Below are 22,541 nucleotides of genomic sequence, written 5' to 3'. Positions count from 1 at the left end.
TTACTAGGACACCTGTTTTGTTCAACATTGGTACAGAAAAGACTTTTGTAAAGGATGCATTGAGGACATATCTGTGCATCCTCGCTCATAGCTCCCCCTCCAACATCCACTTTCCTCAGGATTTATTTTAGAAATGAAGAAGTCCATAAAGATGACTCTCTAAGATTGATTTCAGGGTACTGGCAAGAGGACAAAGGTGACGAAGAAGCTCAAAATAGAGAAATGAGGTGAGCCTGCAAGGCAGAAATCGCATTCTGTATGTTGAATAACCAACATTTATTTTTTATCAGAAAAAGTCAGCTGTCACTGAGAAGTGATTTGATCTTTTATTTGATCTTTTATCTAAAATTTTGCAGCAATATACAGTAGGTTGTGATCTGTATGGGCTTTCCTGTTTGTACATGGAGATTTAAAGAAGCTCCACTAGATGTCACTAAATGTGTATAGAGATGCTGTTCATTTCCTCAAACCCTGCCCCACAGAGCCACTGAACAGACACACTATTGTACAAAAGGAAAGAGATTTTATTCACAGTTTGTCCCTTTTATTCATTACAGAGGAAAGGTGAGCAAGAAGTCCAGTCACTGGATTCAAGACAGCTTATGGAAAAAAAGGTGATTTACTCGGTGCAGGAAGGAGTGGAGGGAAAGTAATCGAAGATGTGAATGTTTTCTTTCGGCCCTTTCTCTCCTCTCCTTCAGCCCTTTTTGTTTTCACTTGTCAAGGAAAAAGAAAGTTGTCATCACTTTAAGGAAGCAACTTTTTCCTCTCTAACCTGCAAATGCTCTCCCTCCTCTCACCTCTTCTACCCAGGAGGACATCTTCAAAATTTGGAATGAGGTCCTCATGTTTGGTGCACCTCTCCAAAGAGTAAACCTGCTTTTCTCTCAGATACTAAGTGAAGAAGGGCATGCTGCATTCATGTGAACACTTCAGAGGCTGAAGTGACAGGGCTGACAGAGATGGAGAGGTGAGAAGACAGAAAATAGTTGCAAAGAAAAAGAGGATGTTTGAAATGTTGGAAATGATGTTACAGGATAATTTTATTGAAAATCATCCCTATTCCCCATAAGCAAACATAGACATCCATGGGCAGCAGCCATCTCATGTGTCAGTGTGACAAGTCTTTGGTTTGACCATGAGCGACTGAGCACATGGGTTTACACAGAAGGTGAGCGGGGAGGAAGAGGAGCAGCGAAAAAGACGGGGAAGACAGAATAGCAAAGGGATTGCTGTCTTTTCTTGTCTTCTAGTTTTCTCTTTACTCCTCCTTCTCCTCTCCGTGTGTGATGACGTAGCAGATGTTCTTGTAGTCTACGTTGCCAGCAACATCTGGGGGGAAGGCGGCCCACATGTTCTTAATCTGAAGGGGGAAAACCAGGATTGGAAATTAACTATGCATGTCTAAAGGGTAAATTATGCATAATCATTAATTCCAAAAAGAAATACAACATGTTTTTGAGATATTGATCCATTAGTCAAATTATTCCCTCATTGAAAAAAAAAGTTGCCCCAAACACTGGGACAAATGTCATGTTTTCAGTCAACAATAAGGACGCCATTATTTTTGGATCCGAATAAATCCGAGGATAATTTAGGCATAAAGGTCAAGACCCCCACTTGTATTGCATTGTGTCGTCTTGTTTTTTTTTTGTTTTTTTTAACTTTCTTTTGTAAAATATGTTTTATTTCAGCTGAAAGGAAACAAAAAAAAAGACAGCTGAGTTAAATATTAGCATGCAACAACAAGACTAGTGGGTCAGTTTGCCAAAACATGAAGTAATCCTCAAACTGGTTCGTAACTTTACCTCATCCTTGGTGAACCTGTCGCACTGAGTGGTCAGGAGCTCCTCAAGGCTGGAGTAGACAAAGCAAAAGATTTGGATAGTTAAAAATGTTCATCCATCCTGCTTTGGACATGCATTGGGAGATGGTGAAATCATTTTAAAAGTCCTCACAATTCCTTCTTGATGCTTCCAGTACCCTCGGGGTCCAGGACCTTGAAGGCGCTAAGAATAACGTCCTCGGGGTCAGCACCTGGTGAGGACAGGAGGTGAGTTACACAGACTGTAGTAGCGATGACATGTACTTAAGGTATCAAAAGATGCAAGCTGTGGTTGGTTGAGGTGAAGCTAATGTGTTTTCCTCACATGGTATTGGATAGTTTGAGTATGCGTCATATGTTATAAGCTGTTCATATATTTTGTATGGGACTCTCAACCTACAAAGTAGCTGTTCAATGAACTCGTGAGCAAAAAGGAACTGCAGTGGAGTAGAAGTATAAAGCAGTGTACAATGGCAATATTTAACTGAAGTAGAAGTACCCTAGAATTGCTGCAATAAAGTGCTGCTGATATAAATAGTATAAATCACAGTTATTCAGTGAAAAATGTGCTGCCCACCCTTCAGCTTCTCTCCGAACATGGTGAGGAAGACGGTGAAGTTGATGGGGCCGCTGGCCTCCTTGATCATGGCCTCCAGCTCCTCATTCTTCACGTTCAGCTGGCCTAAAACAGCACAAACACTCTGTCAGACACTGTGAAACACATGCACACATGCTTTCCTAATGCAGATGTGCTCCATCCGGACTCACCCATTGAGGCCAGCACGTCCCTAAGGTCGTCTTTGCTGATGATACCATCTCTGTTCTGGTCAATGATTGTGAAAGCCTGGAAAGCAGAGTCAGGATATATTACTGGAAGGAAGCACTCGGGACAGAAGTGTGTGTGTGGACATATGGGGTGAGACCCCTTCACACTTTCGCGGCCTCCTCTGTCAACAGTTCGTCCATTAACGTGGCAGCTGGCAAGTATTGTTAGAAGATATTGTGCAGGAAAAAGGCTGCACCCAGAAAGTCAGACCCGGCTCTAGTGGTGTTAAGATGGGAGACGGGGCTGGTGGGTGGGTGCTTAAAGTGTCCCCAAGTTTTTTCTTACATGTTAATTCAGGAAAGTATCATTAGGGAGCAGCTGTCTGATCTACTCTATGTCTATGAAACTTAAGATAACCTCTTGGACTTGGACTTGAACTTCGTCACAGACCTTTCTCGTCACCCTCTCTGATTGCCCACCTACTCATAAGCTTCCCTGCGCTGCTGGACGCAAATACATCCCCCCTGGCTGCTATCTTTCCATATGCGCAATGTGCTAAGATCATCTCTAATCATCATGTCGTACATTCCCTTAGTGGTACTCAAGAAGCCTGATCATTTATCGTGGCAGGAATGTTTCCTCTATTCGCAGCACATATCCCTTAACAACACCATGAAAACCCAGACACCATCATTATCCAGTATCATGACAGCATGCCCTTATAAAATCCCATCTCCCTGACCTTACTGAACCCCAACACACAGCTTTTGCCCCTGTCTTTTACACCTAGTCCTTTTGCTTTTTGCTGTTTCCTTCTACAAACCCATTTAACAGTAATTTTAAATGGAGGTTTAAAAACATCAGCTGTGCAAAAAGGAATAAAACCCTTTTGTTTCTACATTATGATACAGTGGTCCAGTTGTTCAGCTTGGCCTCGCAGCTTTCAGGCAGAGCCTTGAAGAGATGTCTAAGTGACAGCTGAGCAGGAGGTCAAGGGTGAACAAAATATGGAGCACTTGAGATGGTGTCAAAATTTCAGAGCTCCTCCTAATGACATTCTTATTAAATTGTCAGGGGGAGAAGAGGAGGCATGCAAAATAACAACTGCTGTGAAAATGGATCCGAGAGCCGCTAAACCAAAACTCTAATTTTGGTCAGATTCCGAATCTGGGGCTCTCTACATATCTCTGACAACTAACTGGAGGTAACACGGACGTCAGTGCTTCCCGGGACTTCCCCTCATTCAGTGATGAACGATGCTCATAGAGTTTACAACAAAGCTGATGCCTGTAGGGATGATGTGTCAGTGTGTGACCAGACAACCTCACCTCTTTGTACTCCTGAATCTGGCTCTGCTCAAACATGGAGAACACATTGGAGGAGCCGCTGTCTCCTGCTGCCTGCCTCCTCTTGGCCTTCTTTGGTGCCTGAAGGACAAACACATGTGTGACATCTCCAAATGAATCCGGGATGCTACTGAGGGCTGCACAGCCAGGGCATCTCTAACTATATTAAGCAACATGTGCCTGCATATATATACACCAGAAAATAGTAATTTTCCCCTAAAATGTCTTTCGTCTTTATTATTTAATGTAAATCGTTAATCAAAAGCCAAATTTTGATGAAACACAATTTTGAGCAACCAAGCAAATTTTTATCATAATTTTGTTTTAACCCCTTTGATGTGTTTTATGCTTTCTTGGTGAGGTCTTCACCCCCAGGTTGGGAAAATTGCCATCACAGATCTCACAAATTCAAGTGCAATACTCTGATTATTTCTGAAAAATTACGATCCAACTTCCAGCATCCAACAACTTAAGTACATTTTCTTCCGTTTAGCTCTTTAAAACTTTGATTTTGGCATGCAATATATATATGTATAATAACAATTTAGCAGTAACAACAGACAAGCATCCTTTTATCTGCATCACTCAGAACTGCAGGTATCCTGAAAGTATCCACCAAGAATTTCCAGTGTCAATTGATCTGCTGCAAATTCTATTTCAAGCTTAGGCAAACCAAAAAAAATACATCAAAAAGTGGAGTTAATCCAATAGGTTGGTTTGATTCCCCTGTAGATATTTCCACCAGCACAGAGCGGAGATGGGGGAACCGTGGTACTCACCATCTTGAGACGGTATGAGTGGAGGTTTGGATGATCAAGAAAGAGAAGACCGTGTGAAGCCGCGTTATACGTATATTCCCGGGGGCTTATATACCCCTCCGCCGGCCAATCTAACTTTAGCCACAGCCTCAAGTTTGGATGGGGATAAAAAAGAGAGAGGGTGGGAGAGAGAGACAGAGAGAGAGAGAGGATGGTCAAGGATGAACTGATGGCAAAAGTAAAGGAGACAGAGTGGCGGAACAGTGTATCACCTTACAGGAGATTAAAAATAGACCTAGGAGTCTTGGAATTAAGTAAACCTGATAGCTGAGGGACCATGCAGCCAGTTTGCAGTCCCACTTGGACTAATAAGGACATTCGGGACATAGATGCTTTTTGGACTGCTGGACACTGTCTCTCCACCCTCCTGTCCACCTCCATCTGCCTGCAGAGAGGCACAGCGGCCACTGCTGACGTTATTTTTGGTTTGTGATGTCCATTACGGTATCGCAGATTGGGGTACAAGCATTCTATACGCTCAGCAACTGATGCAGCTTTTACCCTGTATGTGCAGCGCTCTGCTTTCCTTTTTTAAGTTGCGACAAAGTAATGATGCTAATATCAAATTTGGAATTTTCCCATAGACGTTATGATGACAGGGGCTCCTTAGGTGGAGCAGATATGTGCGACTGCATGAGCATGTGTGACTCATTGCTCAACTTAATTAAACTATCTCTTTACACAACAAAGAATATGGAGCCATTTTTGGGAGTCTGTGTAATACATTACTTTAAAATAACTGTGGAAAACACAAAATAGTGACTTGACATACATATATATATATGTGTGTGTGTGTGTGTGTGTGTGTGTGTGTGTATATATATATATATATATATATATAAGACTGGCGACCTGTCCAGGGTGTCCCCTGCCTTCGCCCTAAGTCGGCTGGGATAGGCTCCAGACCCCCGCGACCCTAATGAGGATTAAGCGGTGTATAGATAATGGATGGATATATATATATATATGTCTTCTATGATGCATTAGTGTAAATACTTACTGGATTTATTGTTCTATTTTTTTCTATTTTCTGCTTTTCTTTTTTCTTTTCTTCTAGCCTCTTTAGTTCTACTCTACTGTGATGAATTTGAACATAGGATTTTTTAATTAATGAAAATAAAGAATTTAAAGTGTAAAATAAATTAACAAATTAAATATTTACAATTTTACTTGTGACTTTTTGAAATGTGTTGTCCAATAATATCATCTTTATTAGCTGTAACAATTTAAACATAACTTTCATGAATTTAGATTAACTTCAGCATCAATTAATCATCATTAGAAAGGTTTTTTTTGGTCATTATTACCATTATGTTAAATTGGGAAGCACAACAAAAATATAAGGCAATAAAACAAGTACAGTGTAGAACATACTGCACAGCAAATGCAACATTACTGAAAACATAAAAATATATTTAGAATACACTCCAAATAGAATGTCAATTCATTGCATGTCATGGGATACAGAGATGGGAAGGAAATGAACAGTGCATAACAACGTGCAAATACTTCAAAATAAGTAATGTGCACAGTTTCAAAAAGTACATCGTCATTGAAAGGAATATATTTGTGCAGATAAGTTTCCTCTGCTTCACATATTACATAACATACAACCTGATTAGATCATTAATAATGATGCAGTGATAATTTTACCTCTTAAATGAAAATGTAGGGTGCCTATGTATATATATATATAAAATATGCATAATATGTGCAATATATATATAAGTTAGGGTTGTGATTTGCTACAGAAGCAGCTAGATGTGTGCAAAACTAGACAAATGTCCCATTTTATTGTATCGTACAGTACTGTATCAGGTTGTAATATCTTTAGTAGAACAAATCATAGGTTAAGTCACAAGCCAAACATATTGTAGTCTATTAATTTACTTAGTAAAATAAAATTCTTAATTAGAAAGCAAATTGTCATTAAATATATGCATTGTAGCAAAAACTGCAATGTTTTGCTTCTATATGTAAAAAAGAAATAAAAGAGCAAAATGTCATTAAAGCACCTGAGTGATTTTACTGTTACTTTCCACCACTGTGTAGTAGTGATCATGAAACTGCAAGCTTGTTTTTCACAGTTATATTTATTAACAGGAGAAGTTGCTCAAATGTCTCTTAGAGCCTCTTATTTCATAGACTAAAGCCATTTTTTTCTAACTCAGTTGCCGTCTTTGATGTAGATGTACAGTTCTCGCTTCTCTTTCTTTGTTTGTTTTCTCTGAGATCCTCCTGTCAGCTTTAAATTAACGACAACATGCCAGACAAGTGAAAGCGCCGTTAACCTTTGGCTGCGGTCCTGCTTTCTCATCACAACCAAGGTGTGTGTTTGGTGATTGGTCTCAGCCATGAACACTTTCCCACCTGTTTGCCCCCCTCTCACACCGTCTACCCCTCATGCCCCCTCTTAAATATAAGGGGATTACTTGGCAGGGTGATGGCAGCAGACATTCCCAGGAGAACATAAAAGGGACAGCTGAGGGCGACCAAAATAGCTAAATAAACTTGACGGTCTGCCAACGTGCCGGCCCCTGAGAGCAAAATGCTTTCCTTCATTTGTTTTTTCAGGTTTTACATCCAGATTTACCTCAGAGATAATCTGTTTTCATTTCATTAGCAACTTTGTTAATCTGGTCTATTGGATGGATGTATTTTGGTTCTCTGGATGTGACTGTTTGTCTTTCCACTGATCTTCTCTCCCTGACAGTCTGACGGTCAGTGATGAGTCACGTCTCTGCTCTTTGTTGGATTCCGCTCTTGCAGTAATTTGGATTAGACAGACATTTGTTTATGTGAGGCGTGCAGGACATCCAGAGCCTTTCTCTCAGTCCTCCCTTTGTGTTCCTGTTTGACCTCTGACCTCTGCTTTACTGGATTATCACCACCTTGTTGCAAGAACGAAATGTATCACACCACATGCTCTGGCATTTTTGCTTTGAGGAGGGAGGTGTAGGAAGGTGATGAGCAGAATGTGACATTTTATGCTTTGAAACGCTCCTAAATGAAACTGAATCTGACATTAAACACACCATATTCATGCTATAGATGTTGCTTCTGCTACTGTGGTTGGGTTGCACCTGAAGACATTCATTTGATTCCAGACCACACTGTAAAAGAATCTGAAACTTTATGGATTTTTAAATTTAGTATATATATATATGTTTCCCAAATTTCTGAAATAAATGAAAATATCAATAAAAAAACTTAAAAGGCTGTAAATTTAAATGTATCATGTAAAATAACATTGAAAACCTGTAACTGTAAATAATTGGAAGATTTCCATTTTCTGTTCTTTTTAAATTTTACAATGTTTTTACAAAATTACCGGTAAAATATGTGTTATATATGTAGTGTTTTTGAAACAAATTTAGCAAAACCTGGTTTAAAATAAGTAGGTAAATAGAGATTTAAAGTTAAGCCAAACTCTGTTGCACAGTTCAAAAATTCCGAGATTTTTGATCGAAACCGAAATTAAACATGACGTTTAGTTTTTCACTGCATAAAAATGTATCTATTCAAAATGAATAACTAAATAAACAAGACCTGGTTTGTGTCCTGGTGGGACTTGGGTGGCTATAACTGGGGGGCTGTTAGCTGCCCCCCATTGGAGAGAACTATATGTACTGGGACACTGTGCTCTGACAGTTCAGCAGATAGTGAAGCTGTGGAGGCCAGACATGTCGTCGTCTAACCTCTGGAAACATTCAGTGACATTACATCTGAGAGCCACTAGGATCTGGAGCGTTAGTAGTGAAGATGCACTTCTTTCACTGTCCTGTTTGGCAGTTGGCCCATTATTTAAATGAAACTATGATTTAATCAGGTTTAAAAAATAATCCTTGTTGGTTCAACCCAGCTTTAGTTTGCCCTTACATTTAAAAGTCAGTGATTTAAAGTCTTAATTTAAGATTTTTTGAAAGAGTGTCCCTTAATCCTGCAAATGATAGACAGGATTAGGACAGTGAGGTGTGATTGTGCCATTTTAAAGCAAAGGGTTTGTCTATTAGCGTTACAGCAGTTTTGTGAGTTTAATAATAATGTATGTCATTTTGTGGCTGCCTTTATGCAGCAAGTTTTTCATTTACCACAAATTCTGCTGGCCTGGTTTGTCACAATCCTTGCAGCCATTTTGCATTCCTTACATTTGGCTTTTTCACATTAATAATCAACATAATAGCAAAAACTAAATGTGTTGTCTTCTTTATATGACAAGAATTTTGGTGATGAAGATTTTTCAGTGACAAATTCTTGCTCTTGATGTTTAAATATCTGTCCTGAAAAAGTCGTAAATCAGGAAAAGTTGTTTATATTTAGTGCCGTGAATCATCGCCTGTCTACAAGTTGTGAGTGACAAGACATTCCTGAAAATATGAGAATAAGCTGTCACATCTTAAACTCTTCACAGATGTTTCAGCTGCTACAGTTTACGGACGTCACGTGCTTCACAATGTGTTTACACGCTGGTATCGTGAGGAAGTGTCTGCATACAGATGTGTGTACATTGCAGGGGTCACTGCTGTAACGTGACACGTCTCTCCACGCTCCTCTGAAGCCATCTATCACTTTTTAGATGATTGGTATGTGTGTCTGTAGGGTCTGGAATGCGGAGAAGCTTCACGCTTGACCTATGGAAGACGAGCTTAAGGAACCAGCGACGTGGGAGAGTTTGTAATGTTACACTCTGCTGTGTTTGATTACCTGCCAGCCTCAGGTTGCCTTGTTTTGTTATCTGATTCCAGCCAGGATTGGGTTACATCAATTGCCATACAGTAAATTTTAGGGTTAAGGGCAGGTCAGGTGTCTGCTTTTGTTGTCTTAAGTCTGGTGGGAGGAACATGGCAGCTGAATGAACAGTTTGGGTGTAAAAAAAGAGCTACGCTAAGTAGGAATCAGACATGTTGTAATGATGCAAGTCAAGAAGTGGATAACTCAATTAAAGGCACTTCATTTTCCTAAATATTTAACCCTGTCACTTTTAACACCAGCGGAATTCTTTGCATCCATCACAAACTTCCATAAATCACTGAACTATTTCTGACTGAGCTCATGACGCTGTGCCTGCAGCTCCCTCTGCTGTTCACCATCTCACACTGACTGTCGTATTCGTCACTGGTGCTCTTTATTAACTAATTCATCATCTTAAGTGGGCTGCAGGGTGGCGCACTGTTGCAAGCAGCAAGAAGGTTGCCGGTTCGCGTCCCGGTGGGGGCACTGGAATCTTTCTGCGTGGAGTTTGCATGTTCTCCCCATGCAGTGTGGGTTCTCTCCGGGTTCTCCAGCTTCCTCCCACAAGGTCCAAAAACATGTTGAGGTTCATTGGTGATTCTAAATTGTCCATAGGTGTGAATGGGAGTGTGCTTGGTTGTCTGTCTATAGTGTCTGCCTTCGCCCTAAGTCGGCTGGGATAGGCTCCAGCCCCCCCGCGACCCTAGTGAGGATTAAGCGGTGTATAGATCTGTCTATCCCAGATCTGGACCTGTGTAAACCAAGGCCACCATGGACCCCAAAAAGCATGTTTACTCGACAATTTTTGGATTTATGGAGTTTGATTTAGTTCAAATTTGTCAGGCATTTGCACCATTGTACTAGATTACCATCTATTACTGATCCTCCATCCTCTAGTGTTCTGCACTGAACACTTTATTGTTAGTTGAAGTTTTTAGTAGAAAGTAGAAAATGTCTGAAAATTGTTGAAATTTCCTCAAATAAACGATATTTGCTGCCATTGTAAAATAAGAAACTAACTCATCTTCACATTAAAGGAGCTGGTGTTGTTGCTAATTCTTTTTTTGTTGATGAACTAATTAATTAATCAAGTCAACATTTCAGCTCTGAGGAAGTGCCTGACGAAATACTGAAACTGACATCCAAATATCAGCTGTGCAAAATGCCAATTTCATACACATTTCAGGTGGCTCATGCTTATTACAACATTTTAAATCTTAATGATCCTTGGAGTTCCATTTTAAGCAGCAGCATCTTACAGTTATGTGTCCAAGAATTAACTGACTGTGAGACATTTAAATCGACATCAATTTTATTTTTTTTCATGCAATGAAAAATATACAATACTCTTTACTTAATACTGCATCATAAGGCATTTTTATACTGTGGATGAAACTGTTAACTGCACCACTTGTGAAAGATAAACTGCTCAGAAAATGCAATTAACAGCAGACGAGCAGGTTCCAAGCAGCAGGAGGAACACAAAGACAAACAAGGAATGGGATTTTAAAGCTAGAGTCTGCAATTCTACTCATACAATAGACCATTGCAGGTGTGCTCTATCTATAGAAAGTCTTAATTCTGATTTTTATTTTGCGTGATGCTCTTTGGTGTCAAGGGAAAAATCAGTGGAGGAAAAAATATCTGCAAACCAAGGTACTCCTCACAATTAAATGGCTTTATTATTTTGAGATGTGGCAGTGGGGACTGGAAAAAAGATGCCCACTCATAGCATCTTGTGTCCTCTTCAGGACAGAGTGCCCATGAGCTGAGGAAAGTACATCTATATATAAAGTTCATGCTCAGTTAATCCGTCAGGCAGAAGCACAGCATCTTTTAAACAGTCCAGCCTGGATGTGTCCATATAATAGAGATGTTTTGATGTTCCTCGGTTAGCAGATATTTTTTTCTCTCTCTTTCACTTTTTCTCTAATACTTGTTGTCAGATTCAGTGAACATCTCATCGTGGTTGTGGCCGTGGAAGGGAGAGGGACGGTAAATCTGGCACATGCTAACTATCTAAATATACTAACTGGCTAAATATCAACAATCCTTCTCTAGAGCCGTGGACTGCACCTTGAAATTATGAAATTAATGATGACTGAATTCCATTTTTAGCATCTCTGTGTTGTGCATGTTGACTGTCTCGGCTTCCTGGGACACTTAAATAGAACAGATGCTAATGTTATTAACCTGTGCTTTTACTATAACAAGCCAATAAGCAGTGAAAAGGCCGATCTGCAAACTGTTTAAAGTTCAGAAAGTGACAGTGTAGAGCTGTCTCTGCTCTGGCAAATGGCTAAATCACAGCTTTCTTTGAAATAATTCTGAAATGATCCAAGCTGGTCACGAGAAACAGATTGACTTTTAGCATATAAACAGGTGTCTGCTCCTCAAACTCTATAAATACAGCATAACTCAAAACACTTCAGGTTCAGTTCCTGTTTGACACACACACATGAATCGCTTCATCTCAGTTCCTCTTAACGAATCCCTAAACTCGTTTTTTTTTCACCCCAGGTCGATGAGATCTTCGTCACTGCGCTCTTCCTCTGTTTGCCGACTTCTCAGCCACTCCTCTCTGGCTTTCTTCACCTCCTGGCCGTAATAATCATGAAGTTTGCTGAAGTCCTCAAGCGGGTCAAAACCCACCAAAGGCCACTCGCCGTACAAAGGTGCCGGTCCATTCAGGGGTGTGACGTAAGCATTTCTTCTGGGCCACAGTTTGGGGGACTTCTTAGCTACTACTTTAGTTGGTATTGAAGGTGCTTGTAAAACAGTGCTGGCACTGAAGCTCCTTCCCTCCCTGACCACCGCTGTTGTTGTCAGTCCCTGTGCAGTGAATAAGAAGCTGTACGTGGACGGTTTTAGGGCACTGGAGGAGCGGGATTCACTGGAGCCTTGCTGCTGTTTAGCTTCTGCAAAAAAAAAAAAACAGACAAACAAACAAGCAAAAAAATAAAAATAAAATAACAACAGCTGTGAGAACAAATATTTCCTATGTAGCAGCTTTTTTAAAGGATTAGTGACATTTTGTGCTTGACTTCAATGAGAATCCTGCTCTTGTGTTTGGATAGCCAGTTAGCTTAGCTTAGCACAAACACTGGTAATCAGGGGAAATACCAAACTTGTCTGTCATCAGGTGATAAAATCAATTAAAAATATCTAAAAATCACAGATTAACAAGTTATACCTTAATTGCCTCATTTATACAAACACAAATTACCATAAATTACAATAAAATTACTATTTAGAACAAAACGATTTTTGATGTGAGCATTATGTACCATTTTGGCCTGTTTTTTGTTGTTGTTGTTTTGCTGGCAGCATGTAAATTAATGTTTTTTTCAATGGTAATTTCACGCAGTGCTATCTGAAAAATAATATAATTTGATTGTTGATTCGAATCAGCAATCAAATTACAGTCAAATGTTTTAAAAGAACAAACTTCTATTGGTAAAAAGACAGACTTTCTGTGTATGTGTGAAACAACAGTTTAGGACCTACACACCTTCATACTGCCTCCCCAGGTCTCTGACCAGCAGGGAGAGGTAACAGTGGCTGGCCGACAGCAAAGCCTTTACCCAGCTCTCCTGCGTCTGTCGATCCCCTGCAGCAAACCTGTAGGTTTTGAGTCCAGGCCCGAACACCAGGGAAAAGGCAAACTGTGCATCAGCCTCTGCACGGCGGACGGCACACCCCTCCAGCACGATGACACCCAGCAGGTGTCGGTCAGCTGGACGCTCCTGGTAGAAAAGCAGGTTGGCCTTCAGGACGAACCACCGCCGCTGGTAGGTGGCATTTCGCTCTTTCTAGAAAGAAGTATGTCAAAGTAAAGCAGGATTATTGCAGTTGTGACCATATGAAAAGTGATTTCATATTGCATGTTTTATGTTTTCTCAAACCTTTTTGTAGAGATATCCCTCTTTATCCACCGGAGAGGTGCATGATAGGTAATGGGTCAAAATCTTCTCATGGAGCTTCATCCCACCACAGCATTTGGAAGGTATTTATACTGGAAAATGTACGACATGTAGAATGAAACATGTCACAGATGTGTACGTTAAAATTGAAAACATCTGGTAAATTGACTGAAATTAGAAACTAAATAGTATAACCAGTCGTCGTCACACTAAAGGATTGAAATCAGCAGTGTAGGTATAGAGTATAATATATTTAAGGGAAATCACTCAAGCGCTGTACTGTCTGTTTGAGGCCCCGTGTTGCGTTTCAGTTGTTGATAAATTCTCATTTCCCTTTCCAGACTTTACACACTGTCGCTTTGAAATAAGCGTTCTAGGCCTAAAAAGTTAAAAAGACACAAGAAGAACTTTGTTTTTTCTTTATTCCTAAACATTTAATCACTTCATGACCCCTCAGGTTTACATTGTGACCCTTTGATTGGGCTTGATGCCAAAGTTGGGAACCAGTGAACTAAACTGAAGTTACAGTAACAGATAGACAGATATTTTACTTGAAGTAAAAATGTGCCTGCATTTTGATTAAACCTGTTTAATTTTGGTTTGCATCGAGAAACTTGGATTTCCTAAATGGACATTAGTTTTAAATTGTGCAACAGAGCTCTGCTAAAATGTACTAATTTTAAACTGTGAGGATTAGAGTTTACACTGTAAAACACTGTGGTATTCATGCAGCTGGGATGCCAAACAATACTGTAAAATTACAAAAAAATAACCATCATAAAAATAGTGATTTTCTATCATTAAAATACGTTTTCTTGCTTTAATTTCATATGAGATCAGCTATATTTTCTTGTTTTTGTGTCAAAATCAAACAGATGACCATGATGACAAGAAGAAAACAGTGAGACCATGTTTGTTAGAATTAGGATATGTTCACACTGAAACTGTCATCCTGGACGGTCTGTAAACCAACTACATGTGAGATGATTTATTCACTGTAAAAAAAAAATAATATAAATAAAGTGTAATGTAGTATTCTCACAGCAGAGGCACCAAAAAATACAGTAATGTTCCATAATTTAGATACATTTTCTAAGCTTTCATTAATGTTTTTGTTTAATGAAGGATATAAAACACTATAAAACAATGAAATTCCCTATAAGATAGATAGATAGATAGATAGATAGATAGATAGATAGATAGATAGATAGATCCAAGACCATACTGTAATTTTAAATGTATACTGAATTAATCTAAGTAAATAAAACATTGCAAACTGTATATATAAGTAGGTTACAGTGACAATGACAGTAATATTGCCAAGAAGCGAAATTTTATTAGCCATAACCCTGAAGTTCTTGCACAGTGATTCAGTTTAATAAAAACTGTGACTCAGACTTACCTCTGCCAGTGTTGAGTCCCTCACAGGGTCACTTTACCCTCCCACACAGTCTTTACATTATTTACAGTTACAGAAATTTTCTTTGGATTCTTGTCGTTCCTAAACGTGAAGCCAATTGTTCTCCATCAGTTTGAATCGTCCAGAACCAGACAACGCTTGAATATATAGTTTCAGGTTACTACCACTGGTTGTCCCTCGGGTACAAGAGGACGAGTGTTGAAATATAAATAACTCGACCCACTTCCTGGTAACAAAATCCTGACACATTATATTCTCTCTCTCCCTCTCTCTCTGCGACGCTTCACTCTGCCTCGAGCCGACGGGTCGCACAAACCAGACTCACTGACCAGAAGTGCAACCTGGAAGTAAGATGCTAAAAGTTGAAGTGAAGTTCGAAGTCTGATGCATCTGCTGCAGCTCTCTCACTTCTGCATTTCCTGTTACTTTTCTTGTGATCACACAAATTTTATTTTAACCTCTGTTTGTTTGTGGTGCAGATGTCCCTATAGGTAGATGGTTGACTCTTCAGGGAGACATACAGAACTTTATTCAGATACATTAAATATTTATTTGAAGTAAATGAAAGGAAGTGAAAGACATTCACTGACCTTTTGGAAAATGTCTCTCAACATTTCTTTGCTTGTTGTGTCTATTTCTGACAGCCACTTATCTGTTTTATCCTAATGGACCTCAAGGAATTCTGCAGCTAAAAGGGTCCGAAGTGTTAAGACTTCTAGGACCTTGAATACTGTAGTCATCTTTCTGCACCACTGAGTTTCAGATTACATACATGTGCAAAAAAAGTGTTAAATTCCTGCACACTATCTTGAAGGATCCCAAACATTTGAGACTTTAACACTATCTTTTTTTGAATCATCTTTCCTGCACCTGTCAGCTGGGTGTGTGTGAGAAAAATACAGAGTTTAATGTACATATTAATGAAAAATATCAGCATTGCTGCACGTAAAGTGTAACATTCACTCAGACACTGTGGGATTTATCATTAAAAAGGCCTTTTTGTATGTCACAATTAACCTCTTAAGACTTGGCATCCACATGCGTGGACATCACAATTTTTTTTATATTACCACATTATTATTATTATTATTATTATTATTATTATTATTCTTTTATTGTTTGTATTTATGCTTATGTTAGTATTTAATATGTTTTAATATATTTTTATTTTCTTTATTTTTTTATTTTTATTCCTCTTTGCTATTTGATCAGATCAAATAGCAAAGAGGAATAAAAAAATGCATATCACAAGAGCTCGGGTCTGAAGAGGTTAAAGGTTTTTCAGAATTCTTAGTGCAAAAACATGTTAGAATATATATATTTTTTTTTATCTCTAATTATTTTAATCCTTAAGTACTCTCTGTAAAAAATAATAATAAAAAAATAAATATCCCACATGGATCAGGAGTAGATGTCCCTCCCTGTTGAAGACAGCTATACAGTTGGATACAGCTATGTACAAATTCAGATTTTTGTCCCAAGATATACTGTCGTAACCTATAACTTCAAGATCAGTATACACATTTAGATTGATTCACAAATACCCACTGTTGAATTGTGTCATGATCAAAACTTTGGTGATGACATAAAATGAAAAGCTAAGAAATAAAAGCAAAGCACGTCTGCAGGTTCCATCACATAGAAAATTTTTTAAATTTTTGTAAAATCAAAGCTAACTAACAATAATCTTCTTTACTAAACTATCCTAAGTTTTTGCATTTTTGCTCAAAACCTTTTTGCTTACATAAAATGGCTGATAAATGTTCAGTCAAATGTTTTCACCTCCATACCTATAGGAAAAGGTTAATTTGAACATTTGAAGCGTGCACTAAAACTCCTCCCCAGGCAGTGGCGGTATTGCACCGTTTCAATGTGAAAACAACATTTTTTAAAAAGGCGAAGAAGAAAACCAGCGAAGAAGAAACGAAAACGAACGTCGCTTGAATTATTTCCAGGTTTTTGGCACATTTGCAGCTTCATATTACTTTAACCGCCTTGTTTGCACATTTCACTTTTAGTGCGTATACGTTACACTGAACTAAATGTCATCTCACCTGTAGGCAGGTATTCTGAACTGTGATAAACGCTTCATTTGTTCTGCATGCGCTGTGTTGTTGTTGGCTAACAGTTTAGCTTCAAAGCTAACATGAGTTCTGTATGAACGGTTCATGTTTCCAGCCTCACAAGCATTTACTGTTTAAAAAAAGTCTTGTAAAACTACTCACTAATGTTATAGCTCACCTTCAGTTGCGTTACTGGATTTGCAGAGTCACTGCATTGCCTTCTGCAGCACCATGCCGAAAAGAAAAGTGACATTTGAGGACGGTAACGGAGAGTTTGACCTGGAAGACGACGTACCAAATAAAAAGGTAATGCTGTCCCGTCTCCACAGTTATTTATCACGTTTCAAGAGTTGCACTGTCAGAGGGCAAAAGTTTGTGTTGTTAAAGTGTTGTATCATGAAAGGCTCAGGAGCGTAAGTGTATTTAGTTGTTTTTGCCAAACGGAATTTTGTTATTTGACTTTAAATAAAACAGCATACATTTATTCCTAATACACAGAAAACAGCAAATCCTGTAAACCCACTTAGACATTTTAGCTGGCACATTATTCATATCAGTGCTTTATCATAAAGCAGTTCCCAAGATTATGCTCATAGTATTTATAATTCTTGTGTATGGAATAATTCTGAACAGTTTATTTGCTTCATATCAAAATCGCAGTTTGAAGCAATGTAATTAGTAAATCAGAAAAAAAGAGTTTGATTCCGTTTTTTTTTCTTTTTTAATTAATTGATTGAACTTTCTTGCAAATTGGGCAGCACCTAAATGCTGGTCCTGAGCCAGTAATGACCTACCTGAGATTCTTCACAGAAAGTGTGTATTGCTTTCTTTTTACATGACTTTATTTGTTGCTATTATGACTATTTATTCAACTTAAGACTGTTTTTTTTTTTTTGATAGTTCACCTATATCCTATGCCATTTCCAGAATGTAATTAATACAGTTGTGAAGCAGTTTATATCTTTACATTCTCATCTTTGCATTAGAGTATAGCACAGTTATTATTTGAATGGGGTTTCGTGTTGTCGTGGTCCATCACGTTGTAAATCTGTTACACAATAGATACTGAACCGAACCTTCGAAAGATTATATTAAAAATCACGAATAAATGTTTTGTTTAGCCCTAGTATGTACTCATATATGATCATGTGTAGCACTGCAATGATTAATTGATTACTTGTCAAGTTTTGAATTGAACAATTTCATATTAATCAGACAGACTAACTTTTTAAACAAAAAACATAGAGTTTCTTAAATAAGTCCCTTATCATTTTTGTGACCGTAAATGGAATATCTTTGCATTGTGGACAAAACAACACACTGGAAGAAGAAATCTTGGGTTTTATGAAACTCTAACAGACATTTTTCTGTATTTTCTGACTTTTTATAAATCACACAACTTATTTATTCATCAATGAAAAAACTGACGGATCAGTCGACAAAGAAAATCATTAATTGCAGCCCTAGTTGTGTGTTGTGCACTGTCCATGGTTTGTCTTACTGGTCATTACCCCTCTCATTTTATGTCTGTTGATTCTTGCTTACTTCGCATGTCTGACAGGTCACAGATTTCAGCGCACACATTTATTAAAATCTGCAGCCACATCAAAATACTGTGGAAGCACTGCACTTAAAAGAACTAAACTATAACAGAACTTTTGCAATTTCAGTATATCAGAATTTCCTGATCATGTCACAGAAATGTGTGTAGCACTGGTTTGGCTGCTTCTTTTGTTGGTTTACTATCTGTTGTTAGATTTAAAGTATTTTTATTATGACTGTGCTCATAATAATGATTATTAAACATTCATGCTCAGTGTGTAAGGCTTGCAATTAGAACATGACACCTACAGATGGATAATATTTTGGTAAATAAGTTTCTTCTTTACACATACAAACCAATAGCATCTCCTTGATGAATCACTTGACCAATAAACCCAGTATCTGATTTGTCAGTTAGGTCTTCAAAAATATAAGTTATAGACATATAATGTCGCAGTTGATTCCACACAAACAATGTGATGCACCCCTGTAATGTTGTTCCATAAACACAAACACATAGAAGAAGAGAATAACAACTTGTGTTCAGACAGGATTGCCTTTGGTCCAGTAAAGACTATACTTAATGTACGAAACACTACACTTATGATGCACAGCTCTCTTACAGTGTTGGTGAAAGTAACTATGTGAGAAGCCGGTGCAAGACCCTTTCATTATTTCGTCTTTTATTGTGACTTTTTTGATATATCTATAACACAAGACTTTCACTGGAAAATGCTGAATTCCGCTGACCGTCGGACTGTGTTTTTTAAACTGATATATAGACAGGTGGACTGCTATAGGGCTTAATCATTTTTTCACAAGGAAAGTAGTCACTGAATTTGCGAGCCCAAGGGATGTCTGTATTGACTTTACTGTTAAGTAATGTTTTCTTTTTGGCTTTCTTTCTCTGGTGAAATAGAGCTGCGAGGCTGTCAGTGGACCAGGCTCCAGGTTCAAGGGTAAACATTCCCTTGACAGTGATGAAGAGGACGAAGGGGAGGACACAAACAGCAGCAAATATGATATTTTAGCCAGTGATGATGTGGAAGGTACTGAATAATTGAACTGTAAATATGAGATTTTAAACGGCTGATAACTGGTGTTGCGCAACATTTTTGCAGAAAAGAATTTGAGAACATATTGAAGTGTTCTTGTCAAGTTTAAACCTAAAGTTTTCCCCCCTTAAATTAAATTTGGAGGTATGTCAGTAACAAGAGAGTGGCTTTAGGCCCATGCCTGCTTTGTACAGTCTATAAGTCTGATTTCATTTCGGACTATGCCATCCAGGGCAAGAGGACGCAACAATCAACTACGATGAGGGAGTTTCTATTACCCCGTTCAACTTGGATGAGGAGATGCAGGAAGGTCACTTTGACTCCGAGGGAAACTACTTCATCAAAAAGGAACAACAGATTAGAGACAACTGGCTTGACAACATCGACTGGGTAAATGAGTTTTAAAGACATTTGCTTCATTTTTTAAAACGTTTTAAGCAATTTAAAATATTCTAAGTTTCCTTTTGCAGGTAAGAATAAAAGAGCAGCCTTTCAAACAAAAGAAGAAAGGTCTCGGAGCCAAACGGACGCGCAGAGCAGGTGATGAGGACGAAGCTGAAGAAGAAAAACAGAGAGAGGAAAAACAAGCAGACCAAGAAGAAGAAGAGGAGGAGGAGGAACCAGAGCCTGCTGAAGATCCCCTGGCATCCTACACACAGCACCAGCTCACCGAAGCTGTAGTCGAACTGCTGCAACCTGGTGAAACAGTTGCCGCAGCGCTCCGTCGGTTAGGAGGCCTTGGAGGGAGAAAGAAGGGAAAGCTGAGAGAAGAGAGTAAATCCACAGAGGAGGCCAAAAGGGATACAGAAAAGCTTGATAGGCTCACAGCACTAGCTGACAGACTGGTTGGATCTGGGATGTTTGAAATCTATCAGCAAACATATGAAAAACTGGTCTATTTGATGAAGAACATGAAGAGCAAGCGACCGGCGGTGGGGAAGAACAACAGAGGTGATGGTGATGGCGAAGAAGAGGAGGAACTTGACATGTTTGCTGATGAATTTGATGAGAAGCACAGTGGCAAATCAGAGAACAACGCAGAGGAAGACGACAAAAGAGGTTACTTAGTCTTACTTGTATACTTTGTCTTTAATATTACAAAATATCTGTCTTGTTTAATCCAGCTTTGTGTTTCTCTCAGTGAGTGATGAAGTGATGTGGGAGTACAAATGGGAGAACGAGGATAATTCAGACATCTACGGCCCCTTCACCAGCCAACAGATGCAGGTATTCTCTTGCAACAGTTTCTTGATGTTGTGCATGTAGATACTTGTGGGCAGGATTTATCTTGGCCCAGAATGAGCCTTCGGGGTTTGACTCTGGATCATAGTTACGCACAATCAGGCCACGAAGATTAAAGGAAATGGATCTGTTACGTCAAGGACAAATCAATGCTTTTTTCTTTGTCGTTCCTGACTACTCAATAACCAAAAATCTATAATTTGCACAAATAAGAGAAACTCTAATGAACAAAAAAATAAATCAAGTTTAATTCTATATTCTGCCGCTGGTTAGAAACCTTATTTGTGGACCCCAAAAATGTCTTGTGGGTTGTCAAAAAACCCTGATATATGAGTTAACTCTAAGTCTTTGTTATTGTGTTTCTTTTGATTGTCTGATTGTGTAAGTGACTGTTTAAACCTCTGAGCCCCCAAATTGGTTGGAGGTTAAGAAAGGTATGTTTTCTTTTAAAAGAAAAAAAAAAAAGGACACCATTTATCAGAGCCACACACCATAAAAGAGGAAGAGTCATTGGATTTCTGACTTTCTGATTGTCCTTGAGTGAATCATTTGTGACTTACAGTTTGATCTGGAAAAATCAAAGCTTAAAATTGTGATATTTTATTAAAGTCACTTTATTATACATGTCTCATTTCAAAGTGTGCCAAAACTAAGCCATTTACAGCACTCACGTTCTATAGAAAACCAAAGAAATCCTGCACCTCTCTGTGCAACTGAGAAGCCATGTGACCAACAGTTACATGACAAACATTCAGGGACTGTTCAGCTGAACTGCAGGCAGTGTTTACACACCGCAGTTAGGAGACATGTATGGTAACTAATTAAAAAAGCAAGTAGCATAATATCCAGGTATGTAGAGTAAACATTTTTTTCCCTTTATTGAAAAAAATTGTACATGTTCATTCCAAGTTTTTAAAATTTTTGTAAAATAAATTCAGTTATTTTTAATTAAATAAATGATTAAATAAATTCAATTTTCATTTTCTCTTTTTTAATGATTTATGACATAACTGTCATACTGCACATAATATATTTTGAGTTCCCTTTACTTCTAGTCATGGATATGCTTTTTTCGTACAGGTGCACGACTACAAGATTATTTTGTTTTTCTATAAACACCTACAAAGTTACTTATAAATCCCATTATGTTTATTAGATTATTGGGTTGCAGGGCGGTCTTACCTTTAACCTCCTTCCGTCCAGGTGGGTTTTAATCTTCTTATTGTTTTTTTCACAGGACTGGGTGGATGAAGGCTATTTCAGCAGTGGTGTTTACTGCAGAAGGGTGGACCAGGAGGGATCTCAGTTCTACAACTCCAAGAGACTGGACTTTGAGCTCTATACATGATTTATGTATCTAATTAAAAACCATTGCAACTGCTGTGAGCATTCATGATTCATTTGCAATCATTCTTCACTTGTCTCATCCAGGGGTTTGTTGTCAAATCTGTCAGTATAACACTGGCTTTGTTTTATGTACATTGTTTTTAAATAAATAATTCATGTATGTGGTTTTGTTAACAGCCTTTTTTTTGTGGCTTGCTGAGATCCAAATCACACTGATGGCTCATTGTAAGGGTCATTGATCTAGACATTCATTCATATTCAGAATAACATAGTTCTGAAAGAGTACGTCAGTTCAGTCCAATTTCCTCAATTCTCAATGCTAAATGGTACTTTTGCTGTGAAAGATTTGTTTTCTCTAGAGTCAAATATGAAGATGTTTAGAATCGTGCTTAATGGCACAGCTTCAAGTACTCATAGTGGGATAGTGCTTGTAGTAGGGATAACTGCTTCGCGTAACATCGCT

The 22,541-nt window shown here is 38.4% G+C and overlaps 3 protein-coding genes and 1 long non-coding RNA gene across 7 annotated transcripts in view; 2 read left to right on the top strand and 2 right to left on the bottom strand.

The window, feature by feature from the left end:
* The window catches only part of LOC103367341 (uncharacterized), a 1,639-nt gene extending 662 nt beyond the window's left edge, over nucleotides 1–977 (top strand). Inside the window, exon 2 of the long non-coding RNA XR_520722.1 lies at nucleotides 120–977. This is a non-coding gene — a long non-coding RNA (uncharacterized LOC103367341). The remainder of the gene's footprint in view (nucleotides 1–119) is intronic.
* On the bottom strand, nucleotides 528–4,822 carry mylpfa (myosin light chain, phosphorylatable, fast skeletal muscle a). The gene is made up of 7 exons (XM_008295342.1): nucleotides 4,717–4,822; nucleotides 3,920–4,018; nucleotides 2,594–2,669; nucleotides 2,403–2,507; nucleotides 1,959–2,037; nucleotides 1,809–1,857; nucleotides 528–1,363 (listed from the first exon to the last, which is right to left on the bottom strand). The coding sequence occupies exons 1-7, from the start codon at nucleotides 4,717–4,719 to the stop codon at nucleotides 1,262–1,264; spliced, it is 513 nt and encodes a 170-aa protein (XP_008293564.1). The 5' UTR covers nucleotides 4,720–4,822; the 3' UTR covers nucleotides 528–1,261.
* Nucleotides 4,823–10,780: 5,958 nt separating this feature from the next.
* Nucleotides 10,781–14,947, bottom strand: pheta2 (PH domain containing endocytic trafficking adaptor 2). 2 transcript variants are annotated; one of them, XM_008295341.1, is made up of 4 exons: nucleotides 14,812–14,947; nucleotides 13,392–13,501; nucleotides 12,998–13,298; nucleotides 10,781–12,404 (listed from the first exon to the last, which is right to left on the bottom strand). In XM_008295341.1, the coding sequence occupies exons 2-4, from the start codon at nucleotides 13,470–13,472 to the stop codon at nucleotides 11,998–12,000; spliced, it is 789 nt and encodes a 262-aa protein (XP_008293563.1). In that variant the 5' UTR covers nucleotides 13,473–13,501; nucleotides 14,812–14,947; the 3' UTR covers nucleotides 10,781–11,997. The 2 variants fall into 2 exon arrangements, with proteins under 2 accessions (XP_008293563.1, XP_008293562.1); XM_008295340.1 differs by lacking the exon at nucleotides 14,812–14,947 and having other exon boundaries at nucleotides 13,392–14,583.
* A 141-nt stretch (nucleotides 14,948–15,088) lies between these two features.
* On the top strand, nucleotides 15,089–22,245 carry cd2bp2 (CD2 (cytoplasmic tail) binding protein 2). 3 transcript variants are annotated; one of them, XM_008295338.1, is made up of 7 exons: nucleotides 15,089–15,176; nucleotides 17,097–17,198; nucleotides 19,354–19,483; nucleotides 19,722–19,879; nucleotides 19,960–20,548; nucleotides 20,631–20,716; nucleotides 21,969–22,243. In XM_008295338.1, the coding sequence occupies exons 2-7, from the start codon at nucleotides 17,124–17,126 to the stop codon at nucleotides 22,077–22,079; spliced, it is 1,149 nt and encodes a 382-aa protein (XP_008293560.1). In that variant the 5' UTR covers nucleotides 15,089–15,176; nucleotides 17,097–17,123; the 3' UTR covers nucleotides 22,080–22,243. The 3 variants fall into 3 exon arrangements, with proteins under 3 accessions (XP_008293560.1, XP_008293559.1, XP_008293558.1); XM_008295337.1 differs by lacking the exon at nucleotides 15,089–15,176 and adding an exon at nucleotides 16,700–16,784 and having other exon boundaries at nucleotides 21,969–22,245; XM_008295336.1 differs by lacking the exon at nucleotides 15,089–15,176 and adding an exon at nucleotides 16,791–16,893 and having other exon boundaries at nucleotides 21,969–22,245.
* The last annotated feature ends 296 nt before the right edge of the window (nucleotides 22,246–22,541 follow it).

The sequence above is a fragment of the Stegastes partitus genome, unplaced genomic scaffold, assembly GCF_000690725.1.
Source record: "Stegastes partitus isolate 25-593 unplaced genomic scaffold, Stegastes_partitus-1.0.2 Scaffold1038, whole genome shotgun sequence".
NCBI lineage: Eukaryota > Metazoa > Chordata > Actinopteri > Pomacentridae > Stegastes > Stegastes partitus.
Note: the sequence above shows the minus strand (reverse complement) of the source record. Positions and strands in the feature narration are given on the sequence as shown.